Here is a 23025-nt window from a genome sequence, read left to right as displayed (position 1 = left end):
GTACTGTAAGAGCAGACATCTTTGGAACCTTAGAGATTTGGGGTCCAATTCATTGTTATTTGGTGTCTCTATGACATAGATCCTTACATAGTTATAAAAGGTGGTGCTGGAAAAGCACTGCAGGTCAAGCAGAATCCAGGGACAATTGACATTTTGGACATAAGCCCTTCATCTGGCTTATGCCCGAAAAATGGACTCTCCTGCTCTCCGAATGGGTGCCTGACCTGCTGTGCTTTTCCAGCGCCACCCTTTTTGACACTGACTCTCCGGCATTTGCTGTCCTCACTTTCTCCATGCCTATTTGTATAGTCTAAAAGCCTAAAGACATTAGAGGATACTAAGGAGAAAGATGGATTCTTCTTGACGGTTAAAGCAGACCCATAGCAGGTATTTGGCTCCACGGACTTTGCAGAAAATGCAGGTGGACTGCAGTGATTCAAGAAGGTAGCTCACCACCACCTTCTCAAGAGCACCTAGGAATGGGCAATAAATGCTGGCCCAGCCAGTGATGTCCACATCCCACAAATGAACTGATAAAAAGATACACAAGATGAATTCAGATAAATAGGCAAGGAAAGGAATTTTAAATGAGATACAGGGGTGGGTGTATCTGTTCTTTGGATGCTACACAATGGTTGAGGCACAAAAGTCTCGGACTGTCTTTTATTCAAATTTGGGACACGAGGGATACTAAAATCAAATGTAGAGGGCAGATGTGATTAAAATGGAAGAGAAATCACAGAAACCTTTTAGTCAGGTTCTGTGCAGAGACAGTCAGTGTTGTTACACAGTTAATGCACCAAATATAGAATATAGAAGCAGGAGTAAGCCAATTGGCCTTTTGAGCTTGATGCACCATTCAATACGATCAAGGCTGGTCATGTAACGCAGTACACTGTTCCAACTTTTTTTGATCCCTTTAGCCCTAAGAAATATATCTATCTCCTTCTTGGAAACATTAAATGTTTTTGCCTCAGCCACTTTGAGGCTTACCTTTCTCTGGGTGAAGAAATGTCTTCTTATCTCTATCATAAATGCCTAACTCTTGTTCTTAGATTGTGACCCCTGATTCTGGACTCCATGTCACTCAGAACATCCTTCCTATCTAATCCTGTTAGAGTTTTATACATTTCTCGGAGATCCCCGCGCATTCTTTTAAACAGATATCTTAATAACAGGAAAAGTTTCTATTTACTGAATAATCAGAGCTCAAATAACCCTGTGAGCAAAAGATGAGGAAAACATTCTACCACATTCAAAACACCAAAAGACCATAAGAAATGGAAAAGGAGTATACAGTTAAGCTCTTAAGCCTGCTCCACCATTCAAAATGATCATGGCTGATTTTTGATTAATAAAGGTATCAAGACTTATGGAGAGAAGGGGGTTGAGAAACATATCAGCCATGATTGAATGGCAGAGCTGACTCAATGGGCTGAATGGCCTAATTCTGCTCCTATATATCTTATGACCTGACACTCCTCAAGTCCTCTTAGTAACTACCTTTTTGTCCAAGATTTTGGTCACCTGCCCTATTAAAGATCTCCTGTGATATTTTATTTAATGCTCCTGCGAAGTTTCCTTATCAGAAGGTGTTATAAGTAGTTGGCTTTGTTAAGGGCATGTATGGCATGCTCCTGAACTTTTCTCATCCAGAAGAGGAGAAAGATGGCTACTGTCCATATCATATTTCTCATCTTCATCAATTACATTTATGAATGACAGTGTAAAGAATGGACTTGAAGTGTTCCAAATATTTCTGTGATTGTTGTACAAAGGATATACAATGTGATACTAGATAAATGTGATACTAGATAAATGTTAAAGTCAGTACCCTGATGTTTCAGAATATCCTTCAGTTTTTGTGTAGGAATCATGCTTTTACTTATATTGATACAGAATTCAAAAAAATTGCATTATCTAAAGTTCACAGTGTATGCCTTTCAATGAAACAAAACTTGAGATAATTAGCATATGAAGTAATATTCTTAATATCAAAAAGAACTGTAATGTTTTGAGAATACATTGTCTTTAAAGCAAAACTACAATAAACTATGAAATTCCATAAAATGTGACGTATGGAAAAATAAATCAGCTTTCTTAGAAATGGATATTGTGACTCCAGGCCACCAGGGAATAAATCTTAAATAAACACAAAGAACTGTGGATGCTGGAAATCTGAAACAAAATCAGAGATTGCTGGAAAAATACAGCAGGTCTGACAGCATCTGTTAAAAGGCAAACAGCTAAAGTTTTGAGTTGAAATACGTTTCATTAGAATAAATCATGTCCAATTGGGTGGCACGGTGGCTCAGTGGTTGGTACTGCTGCCTTACAGCACCAAGGACCCCGGTTCGATTCCAGCTTTGGGTGACTGTCTGTGTGGAATTTGCACATTCTCCCAGTGTCTGCGTGGGTTTCCTTTGGGTTCTCTGGTTCCTCCCACAGTCCAAAGATGAGCCGGTCAGGTGAATTGGCCATTCTAAATTGCCCATGTTGTCAGAGGGAAATGAGTCTGGGTGGGTTACTCTTTGGAGGGTCGGTGTGGACTTGTTAGGCCGAAGTCCCTGTTTCCACGCTGTAGGGAATCTAATCTATATTCACTTCTTCCTTCAGAAATATCTAAATTAGTCAAAGCAAAAATAATTTATTTTATATGCTTTGGATTTTCCTTCATTACAGCTAATTGAATACTGCATGTGTAAGTGTAAATTATAGTACGCTCATTCCTAAACCCACTATAAATGCAGTATTTGTTTGTCACACATATTAGAGAATGCCTTTTGATGCCGCATTCTGTCAAATGCAGCCTTGACGTCGAGAGAGTCACTCTCAACTGCTCTCGGGAGTTCAGTGAAGACTCACCTGGTTGTTAAAATTTCACTTGTACTTGAACAGAGAGAGACTAAGACCTGAGGGCACAGCTTTGGAGTAAAGGGAAGATCTTTTGGAATGGAGAGAAGGAGAAATTTCTTCAGCCAGAGAGTGGTGAATCGATGGCATTTACTGCCACAGAATGCTGTGAAGGCCAGGTCATTGAATATAGTTAAGACAGAGATAGATAGGTTTGTGATTGTCAAGTGGATCAAGGGTTATGGGGAGAAAAAAATGGAGTTGAGCAACTGATCAGCTATGATTGAATGACAGAGCAGACTCAATGGGCTGAGTGTTCTAATCTCTGCTCCTATGTCTAATGGTTTACAGGGATAACAGAAAAATAGGTCACCAATTTAATGATTGACTCCTAAAACATAATAAATATGCAGACATATCATCTAATTAAAGCAGAACAGTTATGCAGTCATCATAAAGCAGTAATCCCTCATTCATAGATCCATCTTTAGGATTGTTGTAATTTGTCAGTTTCTTTCTAAAGTTGAGGTTTCATGTTTTAATAAATACAAATTTTCTTAGCAGTGATAGATTTTATTTTTACAAAGAATATATAAAATGAACGCAATTAATTCTACTTAAACTTGCTTGGATTTTCTAGTAAAGGAGATGTCATAGATCCCAGTATGAAGTTTCAGATATCCATATGTTCTGTGCCTGAAGCAATGAAAAAGTTCTTGTATTACATTCTGAAGCCTTTTGTAAGTACAAACGTTTGCTCACAAATGGATTTGGCTGAGGGGAAAACAAATAAGGCATTAGAAATGTATGTCTTGACAATCACTGCATTGGAATGTTTGGTTGGTCTCAAACAATACCATTGTTGAAATTAGAAGATATAAAAAGAGCACTGTTACTGAAAGTATCTACAGGTAATGGTTTTTTTAAGGAAATAAAAGTAAGGAGATAAATACACTTCAGTGTGAAGCAAATTATAAGCTTAATCCTCTTGACATACATTAGAGATGCATGCAAACTAATGAATAAATCTGTTAGCATAAACTACATAAATATACATACATATGTAAACAAGTGAGTCTCACATTGCCTTCTATCCCTTAGGGACTTTGGTGACAGTGGCACACAGAACTCTCCCAGGTTCCACAGCAACAGTCTCATGAACCCCAAACTGATAGTATAAAGTCCAATGAGTGGGACAAAATCCCTGATATTAATACTATTCTTAATCTAAGATTATGTGCTGAATTTCCATTTTGTAATAACTGTGGTACTTTTCCAACCCTCAGAAAAGGTTAAGAAGCAAGCCACATGTGATGGCACAGAACGATAGTTGTTAGTGTCAATTGTCACAGAAAATTCAATGTCACGTGGTTAAAGGCTGTTTTTGCATTAGGCCTGTTGTTCATGTACTTTTCCACTTTATTTTAATTGCTCATTGTCATGTCCAATTAACCCTTAACAATTAACCATTAATGGTCTGGTTTGAAAATTATCATTTTTAGGCCCAACACCACACACTACCCTTTGATATTTTTAAAGCAGATGATCAACACTTGATGAAAGCCCATGCATATTGTTCAACAGCTATAAGTTAGTGCAGAGATAGAAAAGACAAAATCAATTACAAAAGCTGGTCTCGCTCTCTCTCTCCGACAACTTATGAATATTGTCTTCCTTTACTTGTAGTGAGACTGAGCTGTCTAAATAGTTTTACATCCAATGATTTACATTCCAAAACCAGCAGATATAGTACACTATCATGACATTACTTTGGTTGTTTGGTTTCCTAAATAATTACCTTTTATTCAATTGTTGGCCAGATTAGCTCGGCTTTCTCCAGTCAAGACCTGCCCATGGCTGCCCATTCTCAGAGATCCATCTCTCAGGATCGGTGGCTGTTGTGCTGAGATAACTTTCAATTATCTAAAAGGTCGTGATTGTGCCCTGTAACTTTGCACAAGTAATTCACTGGATGAATGGAATGACTACATGAATTCACTCAACACCAGAGACCACATGCAGCATGAAAGGGTTCATTGTAGACAGTTTGCTTAGTCAGCTGAAGCTAGTAAAGAGCACACTTATATTGGATTCACATTCCAAGTTTTGTATGTTTGGTGTTCTAGATGGTGACTAACTCGAGCTGTCTCTGACAGTACAATCTTCTACTATTATGCAGTGATCAGCACAGCAGTCCATGTACAATTTGTCTCCTTTAATTCTCACACCTCCCAAGACACTATTCAGAGGCGGATCAACAGAATCCACCCTTTAGACAGCACCCTTGCTTTACTTGGGAAACCTACTTCCTCCAGAGAGTCCTTCTTGGCACAGAGTCACCCCTGGGATTCTGCTCCAAACCCCTTTCCCAAAACTGCAAGAGTCTTAATTCAAATGATTGGTTCATTAGCACACTGAACCCATCAATAAATGACTAGTCTGGAACACAGACTGTTTCCCTCGCCACTGTATTCTTCTTCTTGAACATTTTGCTCAGACCCCGCTCGCAATGCAAACTGTATTGTTAGACTGAAAGTACCTAGTGGGTACTAACTTTGACTGATTAAGAATGACAGTGAGCATATCAATATCTTTCCTGTAATGCTGATGACATTCATGATTGTGTCCTTTCATAATTCTTATTTCCTAGAGTCCGAGAATTGCTGCTAGTTTCAAAGCAATGACTAGAATAAGGTGAGTAATGAATTATAAAAAGGAATGAAAAGTATTTTTATATATTTTAATAAAAATGATGGTTATCTCTTTCGTGGCTAAAGCTGATCATTCATAAATCATATTGCAGAATAAGTTTGAGAAGATAACATTCTCTGAAGAACAAACTGTACAAGTAAACTTCAAAAACATTTAACAACCAAAACAGAATTTTGATTAAGTGACTGGGAAAAGATTTGACAAATGGGATATAATGTGGAAAAATGTGAAAATGTCTATTTTAGCAGGAAGAATAAAATAAGTATATTATCTAAATGGTGAAAAGTTACAGAACTCTAAAATGCAGATGGATATGGATGTCTCTGCATAAATTATAAAAGGTCAGTATATAGGGACGGCAAATAGTTAGGAAAGCTAAGAAAATGTAATAATTTATTATGAGGGAAATTGATTACAAAATCATGGGGTTACATTTTAGTTATATAGGGCGCTGGCAAAACCACATTTGAAGTACTCAGCATAGTATTGGTCACTTAATTTAAGGAAAGATGTAAATGCATTGGAAATGGTTCAGAGAAGGGTTACTGGACTAATACCTAGAATAAGTGCATTTTGGTATGAGCAAAGGTTGGACAGGTGAGTCTAATATCTGCTAGAGTTTAGAAAACTAAGATGAGACTTGATTGACACATTTGAAATCTTGGGAGGTGAGGAGAAAATGTTTCCTCTTATATGCAAGAATGTAGTATTAGAGATCACAATTGTAAAAATCAGGGCTTGCTCATTTAAAACTGAATGACATGACTTTTTTCTCTTCAAGGGCTGTGTGGCTTTGGTGTTCTCTTCCTGAAAAGATTGTGGAAGCAGTCATAGAGTCATAGAGACAGCATGGAAACAGACCCTTCGGTCCAACTCATCCATGCCGACCAGATATCCCAACCCAATCCAGTCCCACCTGCCAGCACCCGGTCCATATCCCTCCAAACCCTTCCTATTCATATACCCATCCAAATGCCTTTTAAATGTTGCAATTGTAGCAACCTCCACCACTTCCTCTGGCAGCTCATTCCATACACGTACCACCCTCTGTGTGAAAAAGTTGCTCCTTAAGTCTCTTTTATATCTTTCCCCTCTCACCCTAAACCTATGTCCTCTGGACTCCCTGACCCCAGGGAAAAGACTTTGTCTATTTATCCTATCCATGACCCTCATAATTTTGCAAACCTCTATAAGGTCACCCCTCAGCCTCTGACGGTCCAGGGAAAACAACCCCAGCCTGTTCAGCATCTCCCTATAGCTCAAATCCTCCAACCTTGGCAACATCCTTGTAAATCTTTTCTGAACCCTTTCAAGTTTCACAACATCTTTCCGATAGGAAGTATGGCAGAGGTGGAGAGGTTCTTGCTAAGCAAGGGACAAAAGGGTTATCAAGGGTAGGTGGAATTGCAAATTTGAGGTTACAAACAGATCAGCCATCATCTTATTGAATAGTGGAGCAAGTTTGAGGAGATGAATGGTCTATTACTGTTTGTACATTTGTAAATTATGGTACCACAGATTGGAGACATAAAGCATTATTTGAAGGCACTGTGTTTTGAATTTAACCACATGCTGTCTTGGTAGGTCTCCCTGTAGCAACCTGACAACACACTAGAAAATTCTGCACTCCTCCAATTCTGACCACTTTTGCATCAAACCTCTTCCTACTTCCCACCATTGGTGTTCATGTCTTCAGCTGCATAAACCATAGTCATAGCAATTGCTTTCCTCTAGCAATCTAAAATTAGAACATGTTTGTGAGTAGATCAATCAACTTCTGTGAATAGAGAAGGCAGGGTCAACAATTAATGACTTTTGAAGAATAAATGGCTGTCGGCATTATTTCTTTAGATCTTGGACACCTATACTTTCTTTGTACTGAGGCATCATAACTAATAACATCAATATTTATAACAGAGAAAAATAAATTTAATGAAAATTTCTCAGGACAATGCTTTGAAAATTGAAGATGCTGTGGACATTTCTTTTGATCTAAATAGAGCAATTTGGTTTTTAAAAGTTCATCATCTGTGAGTCTTCTGGCCTAGTATCCATTGATGGAGGGCGTGAAAGGATTAATTTGCAAAATGGCTTCATTCAGAATATTTGGCAGATGGTCAGGGAGAGTTGAACCTCTGAACTGTACTCTTTGACACTCACTCCTGCCTGAACCACATGGAAGTGATGCAAACATCTGCAGTTAGGAGTGGAAAATTGAGGGTGGTGTGGATGAGGAGGTGAGGAGGTGAGATCCAAAAGGATCAGCAAAAATTGTCACCCTTTTGGGGGTCACAGAGACTGAGCATGTCCAATATATTCCTGATTCGGAGATGCCGGTGTTGGACTGGGATTATATCCCAATATATTCCTGTAAGTGCAAGAGAAGCAACACATAAGCTTGCCTGGGCCTTCTAATGGCCATGAAGTTACTGGCTTCTGTAGGTAAGTCCGAGATCATGCAGCTCTTAATCAGTGATAGATATAATGGCATCATATGGCGACATTTACAATTTAATAAGATTCCTGATCTCTGAAGTCTTATGTACCTGAATTAAGTTAAATTTAGGTGGTAGGGTTTAGGAACACGTCAATAATAGCCCCACTTATCTTTTGTTTTCATCTCAGCATCTTAACCTATCCACCTCCAAAAGAACTCATTCCTGATGAGGGGCTTACGCCCGAAATGTCGATTTTCCTGCTCCTTGGATGCTGCCTGACCTGCTGTGCTTTTCCAAAAGAACTGCCATAGGAGGAGGCTTAAAATCAGCACATTGTATTTTGATTCAGAAGAAAATGTTTCTATCTCACCTTTAGTCTTCTTATTTGTATATTTTCACAGATCGGTTAAGGACCTATGGAAGCTCCACTATGCTGCAATGGTAAGATAAGATATTGCTGTGAGACATATTTGTTTCTTAAGCAAGCAACGACATGATTTTTCAATAACAATATTAATTTTTAAAATTTACTTTAAGCAACTTGCATTAAAATAAAACTTGCATTAAAATTCATTTGTGGGATGTGGGATGTGTGTGTTGCTGGTGCGGTCACCACTTATTGCCCATTCCTAATTGTTCTTGATAAAGTGATGGTGAGCTGCATTCTTGAATTATTGCGGTCCATGTGGTGTAGGGATACACACAGAGTTACTACGAAGGCCATTTCGGGATCGTCGACTCAGTTACAATGAAGGAATAGTATGTAGCTCCAAGTTAGGATGGTGTTTGGCTTGAATAGGAACATGCCTGTGTTGGTGTTCCGATGTATCTGCTGCCCTTGACGTTTTAGATATTAGAGGTTATGAGTTTCATAGGTGCTGTCTAAGGAACTTTGGCGAGTTGTTGCAGTGCAGCTTGCAGATGGTACACTCTACTGCCATTGTACATTCATGGTGGAGGAGTTGAATATTATAGATATCACATGAGCTGCCAGTGAAGTGGTCTACATTGTCTTGGGATATTGGTGAATTTCTTGAGTGCTGCATTTCATCTAAGCAAGTGGAAACCATTTCATCACAATCCTTACTTGTGGCTTTTGTGTGGTTGGCATCTCTGAGGAGTCAGGAGGTTACTCACTGCAAAATAATTCCTCATCTCTGATCTACTTTTTAGCCAGAATATTGATATAGCCAGTCAAGTTCTGGTCAAGTGTAAACCCCCAGGATGTTGATAGCAGAGGATTCAACAATGGTAATGTCACTGAATGTCAAGCGGCGATGATTAGGTTTTTCTTGTTGGAGATGGTCATTGTCTGGCACTTTTGTGACATGAGTGTTACTTGCCACTTGTCAGTCTGTGCCTGCATATTATCCAAATCTTGCTACATATGGACATGGATTGCTTCAGTTTTCCTGTGTTGTACTTAACTTGGAAAACATCTGTTTTGATATCTTTGGTGCTGCTCTAGCTCTCTTTTCTACACTCTTTATTGAACTAGGGTTGATCTCCTGGCTTGATGGTAATGGTAGAATGGGGATATGTTGAGCATGAGATTGCAGATTGTAGTTGCCAATGGCCCTTTGTTCATGGATTGAGTTGCTAGATCTGTTTGAAATATTGTTGATTTCTTCACAACAATGTTGTGACAGACCCAGTCTAGCAGCAATGTCCTTTAAGACTTAGTCAGGTCAGTCAGAAGTTTTGAGTGACTCTTGGCAATGGACATGGAGATCCCCATGCAGAGAACATTCTGTTCCCTTGTCATCTGAGTGCCTACCTGAACATGGAGAGGTATGTATTCATCAGTCAATAGGGGCAGTGATAATGGTTATCAGCAGCATGTTTCCTTGCCCATATTTGACCTGATGATATGAAACTTGCGTGACTCTAGAGTCAATGTTGAGAACTCTTTCTTAATTGCGTCATTGTGCCGGACCCCTCTTCTGTTGGCTTTGTCTTTTTGGTGGAGCAGGATATACCCAGGGATGTGATGATGGTGTCTGGGTCCTTGTGTGTAACAATGACTCAATCAGCCAACAATAAACATATTTCTATCTCTCAGATTATTTCTGAGGGAAGTGAAACTTCCTTGTTCTCAAGATAGCAACCTTGCTAAATAATACTTAATGTTAAGTGACTTCTAGTTTTTAACGTACAGAATTGACACTGACCTTACAGCATAAGGAATCAGCCTCTTTAAATGAGTGTCCCCATACTCTGTAGCTATGTCCCTAGTTCAAGATTTCATACTCAGGCAGCTCAGTTCTCAAACAGTTACCTCCAATGTCTTGAGAAGTTAATTTCAGAATTAACTGGCACCTTTATTGAGGTCGCATTCTTGTATTTTGTGTAGGCCTACCGTGATGAGTATTTGAATGCATGGAGAAAGAACAACATTGAAGTCCTACTCTGTCCATCAATAGGTCCTGCTTTTAAACTTGGGTGTGGTGGAAAACTGTCAGGTAGGGAACAATTTGGGATTTTCTACTTCATAATCAAATCCATGTTTGTACCAGATGTACCATTGAATTAACTCAGAGTTAAATCAGATTAAGCACACAATTAAGCAATAGACAGTCGTATTTTTGTTTATTCTTTCATTGAATGTGGCATTACAGGCAAGGCCAATATTTTTTCCCTGAAGCTAATTGCCCTTGAATCAATTGATTTATTATTTCAGAGGCCAATTAATAGTCCAACCACATTGCTGGGGGTCTGGAGTCACATATAGACCAGACCAGGTAAGGCCAGCAGATTTCCTTTCCATCAAGAACAGAGAGCCAAATGGGTTTTTATAACAATTAATTGTATTTGCCATGGACACCATTACTGAGACTAGCCTTATTCATTCCTGAATATTATAACTATGAAACCTTATCCTCCGGAACCTCTGGAATACTAGTTAGCATGACATTATCACTGTGCCACCACAGCCCCATAAATATGTCATCGGGGAATTTAAGATGTCAGCACAATTCTGAGTTGGCGTTTTGTTTGCCACCTCAACTGCATGAACTGATGGAAAATAACAGGCCACCAAAGAAAGACAAGTTATGCTTTTCATTAAGGTGTAAAGAATTCACAAATAGAATATCATGTGTTTACGTCACGGCCGAGGAGCTGAGTTAGGATCCTATGGAACTGAATGTTTTCCAAGAGTCCATAGTAATTTCTGTCACTGTCCAGGCAACTCTTCACAAGCCCAGTGTCTTGAATACTCTATAGAACACTTTTATCTTCCTCATTTGCATTTGCAGACTGACTAATACTTTCAAATCAATTGTTAGATGTTTCATGCAAATGGTTTGTTTTGGGTATCTGGCAAACTTTTAAAGCCAGTTAGGACAGATAGTCCTCAGGAATGTACTAATATCATCTTTAGGAGTCTGTCAATATTTGTAAAATCTTCCCAAAGAGAAAGAAAAGCTTGAAAATCACTGATGATCACTGTTTTGTCTGCTCTTAAATCACAACCACATGCTTTCCCATCCAGAAATGCAGCAGCAGTTTTCATATCTATTCTGATAATATCCAACCCAACTTAGCACCAACTCTCATGACCTTTACACACTCTCTAAGTTTTCACACTGTTTATCTGACATGCAGTATTAGGGTGGGAAAGTGGTTCAATGGTTAGCACTGCTGCCTCACAGTGCCAAAGACCTGTGTTCAATTCTCACCTCAGGTGACTGTCTGTGTGGAGTTTGCACAGTCTCCCTGTGCCTGCGTAGGTTTCCTCTGGGTGCTCTGGTTTCCTCCCATAATCCAAAGATGTGCAGCCCAGGTGAATTGGCCATGCTAAATTGCCCACAGTGCATCAGTCAGAGGTAAATATAGGGTAGAGTAGGGACATGGACCTGGGTGGATTATCCTTTGGAAGGTTGGTGTGGACTAGTTGGGCTGAAGGGCCTGTTTCCATACTGTTCTAATCAATAACAGAAGTTTCCTCCAACAAAATGTTATCTAGATGAAAGCAATTTCTTTTCAATCTTTGCCACAAATTTTATTTATTATCCAGTGACTCCATCCTTCTTCTTGGCAACTGTTTGACATTTGTACAGACCGATCAGTACCTTAGTATTTAATCCAGAGATCAACAATGTAGTTGCATGGTCACTAATTCCATCTATTTCCACTGCTATAATATTGCCAGACCCTGTCACTGCCTTAGTTCAACTCTTCCTGAAACCCTCATCATGCCCTAGTTACCTCAAGACTTGAAAAATCCAATACCCTGCCGGCTGGCCTCTCATCTGAAACTTCACTTTCCAAATCTGAACTCAAACTATGTTCTCTTCGCCCATAACCCACGTGCATGCTGATCTGCACTGACTCCCAGCAAAGGTTTGCTTTCAAAAAACTCATTTTATTTCAAACCTCTCTCTGGCTTTACCTCTCCTTAATTCTGTAACCTACTTCAGATCTCTGAAATTTGTGTTTTCTTCCAATTCTCGCCTTCTGTTCATTCTTGATTTTAATCACTTCACCATTCCCGAGGCCCTAAGCTTTAGAATAGTTTCCTAAAACTTCACAATCTCTTTACCTCCATTTAATCCTTGAAGACTCTTTTTAAACCAGATCTCTTTTATCAAGCTTTTGGCCACATACCCTAATATCTCCTTACATGATTTAGCATGAAAGCTGCTGAGAAGCACACTGAAACATTTTACTAAGTTAATAGTGCCATGTGAACACACATTACTGTTGTTGTTGGACTATTCCCTCATACAGAGCTTTACATTTAATGATGGCAGAATAAGTCGGATAATATTTGAAGGACCAAATGGACAATGTTAATTAACAGACTCTACCCTGGATCCAAGATTTAAGTAGAAAAATAGTGACTTTTATACATAAAATACAGTTACACATCCATTCTGGATGGACAATTTACCTATCACTAACTTTAGTACATGTCACAGTAATTAACTGTCTAATTAGCTATCCTAAATGGCATGAAATGTCCTAATTGATCAGAAGGAACAAGCCATGACTTCAGCACTTTGTCCCGATAGTTATCTAATCAGTGTTCTGGAGCTCACTGAAGATTTGTTTATGAATATCAATAGGGCCCCTGAGTTATAAGTCGAAACAATATGCAAATCCTCCCATGTTATCTCTGGGAGCTCTGTGTACCTCATTGCATTTGATCTCAACAAACCACAGTCTCAGAGTCTTCTTTTCTTCATTACCAGTCAGATTATCAAAGGAGAAAATGTAATTTTATGTGTCTTCCATTCCCTGTGCTAGGACATTACTAATTATGAAAGAATGCAGTGCCTCAATAATTTTCCACACTGTAGCAATTCTGCTTTAACCCCTTACATTCTTACTGTTCTTGTCTTTTATTTTACTTTATTTTACCCTTCATGTTTTTACCATATCAACTCTTACGTTTGTTTAGAAACATGCTCTGTAATACTTGTCCAATTTTCTTGAAAACTACAAGTCAGCAGCATAACTTTCAGATATTATACAAAGTCATTTAATAGAACACCGTATTCTCTATTATACAGAAAGGTTATAAGAAAGACAAAAATATAAAACTACTAATTTTAAAATATTTCCCCCAACAGCTGCATCTAGCTACACAATTATTTTCAGTTTATTAAATTGTCCTGCGGGGGTTGTGCCAGTTACCAAGGTAACAGAAGAGGATGAGGAAGAGCTGCAGCTTTATAAAGGCTATATAAATGATTTCTGGGACAAAGTTTTCAAAAAGGTCAGTAATAAGTAGAGCAGTGTTATGTTGCTTTATAGTACAATTTATGTTCTTTCTGTATTTTTGACATGTAATATCAGGGTTACTCATAGACAGTGATCCATCTTTTTAATGCACAGAATTTCAGCATGTTGCCTAGAAATTCCAAGGCTGCAGTTGCATTGCTGAAAGCTTAATGGGGAGGAACTTTTATGATCTGGCATTTTACAATGATATTGATCCACAAGGTGTGGTACATGGGTCTCAAAGGATCTGAAAGTGTTAGTATTAATCAAATTTGTGGGCACCAACAGCATGATGATATCATGAGGACTTTGTGGAAGGATAAAGTAGGAACTTGTGGGAGACAGACCCAAGGCTAGGTCTGCCCAACAGTGGAACAAAGTGGTTATGGCATGGCTAGGTTTGAAGCCCAGTCATATATATGAACACATGAACCAGCAGCAGGAATATGCCATTCAACCCTTCAGCCTGCTTATCATATCTTATCTGCTTACAACCTCAAACACACATCCCCACCTATCCCTAATAACCTCTTAGCCTCTTGCTTAACAAGGAAAAATCTACCGCTGCCTTAAAAATATTCAAAGACTCTGCTTCCAATTCCTGCTCAGGAAGAGAATTCCAAATAATATTCAGTTCATCTCTGTTTTAAAGTAGCTATCCCTTTTTAAACAGTGACCCAAACTTCCACAAGAGGAAACATCCTTTCCACAGCTACTCTGTTAAGACCCCTCAGGAACACTTTTCCTGTTTTAACAACATTTCCTCTTACTCTTTAAAACTCCAGAGGGGATGCAAAGCTAGTCTGTCCAGCCTGCTCATTCCAGTTATTTGTGAGGTAAACCTTCTCAGAATTGCTTCCAATGCATTTACGTCCAAATGCTCTGAGCATTTACATCCTTCCTTAAATAAGATGACCGATACTATACTGAGTACTTCAGAGGTGGTCTCACCAGAGGTGCTCCTGTATAACTCAAGTACAATCTCCCTAATTTTGTATTCAATCTTCCTCATAATAAATGAAAAAATTCTATTAGCATTCCTAATTACTTGCTGTACCTGCATACTAGCTGTTAGCGATTCATCCACCAGGACACACAAATCCACTTGCATCTTAGAGCTCTGAGATCCATCTCAGTTTAGATAATATGCTTTTTAAAAATTCTTCCTGTCAAAATTGACTATTCACAATTTTCCAAGTTGTTCTTCATTTATAGGCTCTATGCCCATTTAATTACTGTATCGATATCTTTTTATTTGCAGTGTCCTCATGTCCTCATGTGGGCGGCATGGTGGCACAGTGGTTGGCACTGCTGCCTCACAGCATCAGAGATCCGGCTTCAATTCCTGCCTCAGGCAACTGTCTGTGTGGAGTTTGCACATTCTCCCCGTGTCACACTCCTCCGGGTGTTCTGGTTTCCTCCCACTGTCCAAAAAATGTGCAGGTTAGGTGAATTGGCCATGCTAAATTGCCCGTAGTGTTAGGTGAAGGGATAAATGTAGGGGAATGGGTCTGAGTGGGTTGCTCTTTGGAGGGTTGGTGTGGACTTGTTGGGCTGAAGGGCCTGTTTCCACACTGTAAGTAATCTAATCTAATCTAATCTTCCTCTCAACTTACTTTCCTGCTTATCTTTGTGCAGTCAGCAAACTTATCTTCTACCTTTCATCCAAGTCATTTAGACAAATTGTAAACAGTGATCCATGTGGTACATCTGTCATTCCATCTTGGCAACCAGACAAAAGACATACTTATCCTCCTCTCTGCTTCCTGTTTGCCAGCCTAACTTCTATTCATGTCAATAAGCTTCTCCCTACTCTATGAACATTTAGTTTTAACAATAACCTTGGATATAGCAATTCTGGAAATCTGTGTTCTGTATATACATCTAGCAGTTCATCTTTATCCACAACATGCATAACCCATCCCTTTCACAAAACCATGTTAACTCTGCCTGAATAACTCAAACTTAACTGTATGTCCTTATAAATATAAAAATAGTTTCTAACATTTGCCACATTATATATACTGGCCTGTAGTCTCCTGCTTTCTGTCTCCCTCTTTTCTTGAATAAAGGAGTTACATTTGCTGTCTTCCAATCTAATGGGACCCTCACAGTTGTGGCGAATGTTGGAAATTAAAACTATGAATGACCTCCCCCTAATCTGAAGTCTGATGATCAGATGTACGAAACCTTATTAAGTCACATATAGAAGGTAAAAAATGCAACATTTTGATGATAAGCACATTGACTTCTAGTAATATCTAATTCACTTTGCTGTAACAAATGTCATGGAAGTGGCATGTGTTAAATTAAATGCATGTTTGAGTGGAGAATTTTAACTCCTACCTCAGTATTCTAGTACTGATACTCTTGGTTTACTTGTATTTCAGGGTGTGACAGGCGGTGTTGGTCTCCCTTTATCTGTACAGTGTGTGGCCTTACCCTGGCATGATGAGCTCTGTCTTTGTTTCATGAAGGAGGTGGAAAGACTGGTCAGAAAGAGAAAAGGAACCCTGGAGCCACTGGATCTGAGTCGCCAAAGTATTGATGCATGATGTGCAGTTACTTAAAGATCAAACCAAAGGACAATTTTTAAAAATTAGTCTTACAGTGGAAATGAACTCAATTCATGATCACATTTCTAGTTACAAAGCAGTTCTGCTTTTATGACTATTTCATAAATGATGGTGAGGTAATTATCACCCATCATTGATCCCTTGCTGTCAGTTTTCTAAATGATAATGAAGCACTCAACATTTAAACAAATTATTCTCCAAAACTGAGTAGAAATAAACAGAATAAAAAGAGATTTTCAAGGTGATTGCTAATCATTGTACTGTTGCTTCTTCAAAATGTTAGTGATAGGGCTATTAAATAATTCAGGAGTGTTACAGAAGGATTTTGTTACTGCATTCATACCAATGTGAAAGGTAGGTTTTAAAATAAAACTTTCTAATGTTACTGAAGGGGAGACAAACTTAAAACGTATTCAACAAAGAATTCTCATTTATACAACACTTCTATTTATCACAAAATACAGTCAGTAAATAATTTTTTTGACATATCATATTTCAGGTTGTAGTACAGGAACCATAGCAGCCTATTTTAACAGGAAGCCCCACATTCTGCAATGAGGTGTTCATTAAGGGATAACTACTGGCAGGATACAAAAGAAAACCTCACAATTCTTCTGCTCATACAGCTTCTTCCTCTTAACGTTTATAATTGAAGCCAGGTCTTACCACAGTACCACAGCCTCCACCCTGGGTAGATCTAGGTGGCAGGCCCAGAATCTCATGATATTGACACCAATCTGATCTACACTAGCACTTCACACAGATAACCATTCAGACCCCAAGGAGTCTGAATTGTATTGACTACATACACTTTTATATATGCATTTTACCCTGCAGCAATGCATAGGGAAGGTAGAGGCTCCAATTTTTTTTATCACACGGCTAATTAAGGAGTAATGCCTGCTACTTGCATATGTTGGATGGATTACGATTGATTCTGAATCTGTTTTGTTACATTATGAGCACACAGTCTTTGGCCATCAGGTCTTGGAATGGGACTTAGAACATAAGAACTAAGAGCAGGAGTAGGCAATTCAGCTCCTCCAGCTTGCTCCTCCACTTAGAGTCATAGAGTTAAACAGCATGGAAACAGACCCTTTGGTCTGAACTTGTCCATGTCGAGTAAGTTTCCCTAGTCGCACTTGCTTGCATTTGGCCCATATCTCTCTTAATCTTTCCTTTCATGTACCTACGCAAATATCTACTGCTTTAACTGTACCTGCAGCTATTGTTTCCTTTCCCTGGAGCATCGTAAGTTGAAATGTGACCTTATAGAAGTTTAAAAAATCATGAGGGGTATGGATAGGGCAAACAGTCAAGGGCTTTTCCCAAGGGTAGGGAGTCCAAAGCTAGAGGACATAAGTTTAAGGTGAGGGAGGAAAGATTTCAAAGGAAACTAAAGGGCAACTTTTTTCACACAGAGGGCAGAGGAATGAACTGTCAGAAGAAGTGGTACAGTTTGGTTCAATTACAATATTTAAAAGGCACGGGGTTGGGTAAATCGATAGGAAGGGTTTCGAGGGATATGGGCCAAATGTTGGCAAATGGAACTGGATTAATTTAGGAAATCTGGTCGGTATGGATGAGTTGGATCGATACAAACCACACTTTGTGTGAAAATGTTGCCACTGAAGTCTTTTTAAATCTTTCTCTTCTCATCTTAAAAACATGCCTCCCAGTTTTGAACTCCCCCACCCAAGGGAAAAGATCCTTGTTATTCACCTTATCTGTACCCCTCATGATTTTAGTAACATCTTTTAGGTCAGCTCTCACCTTCCTAGCCTACAGTGAAAAAAAGTCTCACCCTATCCAGCCTATCCTTACAATTCAAACCCTCCAGTCCTGGCAACATCCTGTTAAATCTTTTCTGAACCCTCTCCAATTTAATGAAATCCTTCCTATGGCACGGTGACCAGAACTGTACACCTTACTTCAAAAGTGGCTACATCAACGTCCTGTATAATCTCAACATGACAAACCAACTCCTATACAAAGGCCTCTGAGGTAAGGGTGCTACCCACTGGGCCATACAATCACGTGGCTCCACTCTTGCTTAAAGACCTTTTCTGTCTGCCAGTTGGGGCAGACAGGATCTCAGTTCAAAGCTTCCAATTTGAAAGGTGATATTGTTTATGGTATAGCACTGCCAAGCACTCTTGGTACTGCACAACAGCATCAACCTAAATGGTGCACTCTGTTCTCTGGAGCAATACCTGAACTGATAACCATCTGCTGAGCTGGCACTAATTAACATTTTGTATTTACATAGTACAATCGCTGAGTACATAATTCATTCATCGCAGCTCCAGCTGATATGATAGACAAATAGAAATCAGAAAAGTATGTTTTAAGATCGATGAAGTAAAATGCATTCCAGTTTAAACAATTAAAATGTCAATATTTTACATTTATGCCATATGATCATTTAGTAATCCAGTTGTTATAGAGTCCTTTGGGATATATCAAGGATCTGATACAGTGGTGTCTTGATAGAAGATTGTTTTATATTCAAAAGTATGAATTAGGAGCATAAGTAGGCCATTTGGCCCATCAAGCATGCTTTGCCATTCAATAAGATCACAGCTGATCTGTTTGTATTCTGAATTCCAGTTCCCATCCACTCCCAATAACCTTTGCTTCCTTTGCCATATATGAATCTATTGTCATATCTAAAAGTATTAAATAACCCCACCTCCATCTTCTCTGAGGGCGTTCCAAAAATGCACAACTTTCAGAGAAAATAATTCCTCTCATCTCTGTGCTAAAAGGACAACCAACTAATTTTAAAGGTGGCCCCTTATAAAAACTTTTCTTGATTATTTTATGGGATAGCCTCACTGGCTGAACAAACATTTAATCCCCAACCTGATTTCTGTTGAGGAAGTGGTGGTGAGCTTTCTTCTTGAACTGGTGCAGTCCTGGTGTGAAGGTATGTCCAGTGATGTAAGGAAAGAAGATCTGGGAATTTGAGTGACAATGAAGAAGCAGTGATATGGTTTCAGTAAAGATGGTGTGTGGCTTGGAGGGAACCTGCAGGTAGTGGTGTTCCCAAGCGTCTGCTATCCTTGTCCATCTAGGTTGTAGAAGCTACAGGTTTGGAAGGTTTGTTGAAGGATCCTGGATGGATTGCTGCAGTGATAGATGGCACAATGCTGCTACAGTGCATTTGTATTACAAACAGTGAATGTTGAAGATGGCGGATAAGGTCCTAATCAACAAGGCTGCAATATCCTTGACTGTGTTGAATTTCTTGATTGTTGTTGGATCTGCACTCATCCAGAGAAGTGGAAAGCTCCTCATCGCTGACCTGTTCTTGTAACCATGGTATATTTATATGGACTTTTCAATTCAGTTTCTGATCAATGGTGACTCTCATGATGTTGATAGTGATGGTAATACTGTTGAATATCAAGGGGAGATGGTTAGGATTCTTTTTGTTAGAGGTCCTCTTTTCTTAGCATTCCCTCAAGATCGGAATGACTTTCTTTCACTCCAGAGATTTGAGTCCTGAGATCACTAAACAGTCCAATGCTAGATCTGCAAACTCTGTGGCAAGTGGAGAGGTGGAGTTCGAAGAGATGGATGGAAAAAATGTACAGGTCTTTGCTTGTTTCTGCCATCTTTGCACTTGGTCTCCACCTTGGTCTGTAGAAGGTACCAAAGCTGGAAGGTCTCTCCAGTTTGAGAAGTCTAAGGCAAGAGATTCCCATGAGTTGGTGGGGATGTTGCATTTTTCCATGAAGGTAACGATTGGTTCTGCTAAAGCTTAGAATAAAGATCTTACTTTGGAAGTCTTGCGTCAGACATTTGGATGACGTGTTCGAGCCAAGGTCGCTGATTGGACATAACGAGTACTTTAATGCTGGGGATCTTGGCCTGTGGGAGGATACTGATAATGGACCAATGACCGTGCCAGAGGATTTTATGGAGGTGATTTTTTGCAAGAGCTTTGAGCTGTCTACTGTAGTTGTCCATGTCTCTGACACATACAGAATGGCAGATAGCACTCCTTCAGAACATGAGCTTGGTATTGAAATTGAAGTCTTAGTCATCAAACACTCTGTTCCTCGCCCAGCCAGCCAAAGCTGGAGACAATATTGAATTTCATCATTGATATCTTCCCTCACTGAAGAAAAGCCCCCTAGGGATGAGAATTAGCATATATTGTTCAGTAGCATACAGTGAATCTTATTGTTGGAGGACAGTATTGAGTGGCAGGTGCAGGCTGGTAGAAGGTTTTTGTTGTCCTGATATTTAACCTTAGACCCATTCCCTCATATATCTAGGTGAATGCATTCACCTGCAGTAGATTCAGACTATCAAACTTGTTGTTTAGGAGTCAGTCAACGTGATCAGTAGTGGAGCTTCTGAGCCACTCGATGTTGGGCACTAAAGTCCTTACCCAGACTCCAAGGTAGTTCGACAGGATATACCCAGGGTAGCAATGGTGGTGGCTGGGACATGATTCTGCAAATATGATTATATCAGATTGTTACCTGGCTAGTCTATGAGACAGAACTTCCAATTTTTGCACAAGGATCTGAATGTTAATTGGAAGAATTTTGTGGGATTTACAGAACTGTGTTTGCATCTGCTGTCTGTAGTATCTAGGAGAAAGTGAGGTCTGCAGATGCTGGAAATCAGAGTCGAGAGTGTGTTGGAGGCCTGATGAAGGGTTCCATCCCAAAATGTCGATTTTCCTGCTCCTCAGATGCTGCCTGATCTGCTGTGCTTTTCCAGCAACACACTCTTGACTCGTGTCTGTAGTAGCTGGTGATCCATCTGGTGTTAGCTTTGCAATTGACTTTTGATACAACTGATTGGTTTGAAGGGCTTTTCAGGGGACCGTTCAAGTCAACTAGAGTTATACGTCGGTTAGGCCAAGTAATGTTGGCAGATTCCCTTCCCTAAAGAATATTGTTGCACAGAATGTGAGTGTCATGATTATGATAAGCCACTTGGTTTCACTGAGGAACAAAGGTGACAGTTAAGTCAGATCAGTCACTGTTATGCGAAGATGGTGTTAGGCATGTGGTGCTTGATCATTAGTAATTAGGATATGAAACTGGGGATACTGGAGGACAAATGCCGAGACATCTTTGGTGCCCAGAAATAGATTTAGGTGGATAGGCCTGAGCACTATGCCCAAGGCCAATCCATTATGCCAAGGAAAGAAAACACATCAGATGAGCACAGGCCTGTGGCCTGAAATCAAATCAGTGGCAAAATATTATAAGATGACAGCTCCAGATGGGCAGAACTTGGCACTATAAAATTTCGATGAGTTTTTTGCCTCAAATGTTTGCATAGAACACTAATTCAGAGTGGAAGGGATGCAAACATCCTTCATGGAAAGAGATGGCAACATGTTTTGCATGGTTCCTCAAATAAATACCAAATAAGGGATAGTGGTACCAGGAGCAACAAGCACGACCCATGCCACAAACTACGTCTCCTAAAACTGTTTGTGTGTGCACACTGATTTATAGAGACGCAGAGTTAGCATGCACTGGTATCAGAAAACATGACCTTAAGATAATTGCATTGCAATGGAACAAACAAACAAAATTAAATTGCTGGCGAAACTCAGCAGGTCTGGCAGCATCTGTGGAGAGAGAAAAAAACAGAGTTAACGTTTGGAACCTAGTAGTCTTTCTTCAACCCCACTGTGGGATATAGGTGAATTAATATTATTTCTGCAATTATAAGTTCTGATACAGAGTAAATGAATTCACATTAGTTTGTGATTGTTTCTCAGCTAAATGCTGAGTTAACAAGAATGAGAACTACATAGAGGAAGTATATAATCCGTTAAAGAAAATGGTATGTTAGCATGAGACGTGATTACAGAACAATGGTAGATGTATGGGCAACAGATAAGACAGTAAGAAAAACATCTGTTTTCCGACTTATATGGGGACACAGGAACAAACCCTAATTAAAGAGGTCATAAAGGTCAGAGTGGCCTCGGGGAGGAATAAATGCTGATAAAGAAAGGATATGCCTAGCGGTGACCTGCAGTAGGATGACGTCAAACAACCTTATGGGAGCCAGAGATAGGCATTTGTCATGGACAAGGCCGGATAAACAGAAGTTGTGGGATCAGTCTTAAGGAAATGAGTGACGTAAGCGGAGGAGGGGGCAAACAATGAAATAAGAAAAAATATGGGGATTCAAATTGTATAAATTTCGAGAGTTTGTTGGATTTGATGTGCACAGGCCTGAGGCCTGAAATCAAATCAGTGGCAAAATATTATAAGATGACAGCTCCAGATGGGCAGAACTTGGCACTATAAAATTTCGATGAGTTTTTTGCCTCAAATGTTTGCATAGAACACTAATTCAGAGTGGAAGGGATGCAAACATCCTTCATGGAAAGAGATGGCAACATGTTTTGCATGGTTCCTCAAATAAATACCAAATAAGGGATAGTGGTACCAGGAGCAACAAGCACGACCCATGTCACAAACTACGTCTCCTGGCATTAGACATTGCACCCACTTGCAAGTGTACAAATAAATGATACTACTGTTTCAGATTTTTGTCTCGGACTAAAATTATTGAAGTGAGTGAGCTTTGTTTCTCACACCCACCATCCACAGTTCTTTGATTTTATAGTTTTGCTTTGGAACAAGTTTCAACAATCCAGCTGCTGTATGAATCCATGTCTGGATTTCAGGGCAGTCCTGCCTAGTTCTGGTGGGCGGGTTTAACTTGTG

General features: G+C 39.4%; 1 protein-coding gene across 1 annotated transcript in view; it reads left to right on the top strand.

The window, feature by feature from the left end:
• The window catches only part of LOC122554712 (fatty-acid amide hydrolase 1-like), a 66899-nt gene extending 50614 nt beyond the window's left edge, over positions 1-16285 (top strand). Inside the window, exons 12-16 of the mRNA XM_043700088.1 lie at positions 3494-3658; positions 8405-8444; positions 10357-10465; positions 13580-13725; positions 16121-16285. Coding sequence (XP_043556023.1) covers positions 3494-3658; positions 8405-8444; positions 10357-10465; positions 13580-13725; positions 16121-16285 — 625 coding nt within the window. The remainder of the gene's footprint in view (positions 1-3493; positions 3659-8404; positions 8445-10356; positions 10466-13579; positions 13726-16120) is intronic.
• Positions 16286-23025: the final 6740 nt, after the last annotated feature.

This window comes from Chiloscyllium plagiosum, chromosome 11 (genome assembly GCF_004010195.1).
Source record: "Chiloscyllium plagiosum isolate BGI_BamShark_2017 chromosome 11, ASM401019v2, whole genome shotgun sequence".
NCBI lineage: Eukaryota > Metazoa > Chordata > Chondrichthyes > Orectolobiformes > Hemiscylliidae > Chiloscyllium > Chiloscyllium plagiosum.
The sequence above is the reverse complement of the archived record's forward strand: the minus strand, read 5'-3'. Positions and strand labels throughout refer to the sequence as shown.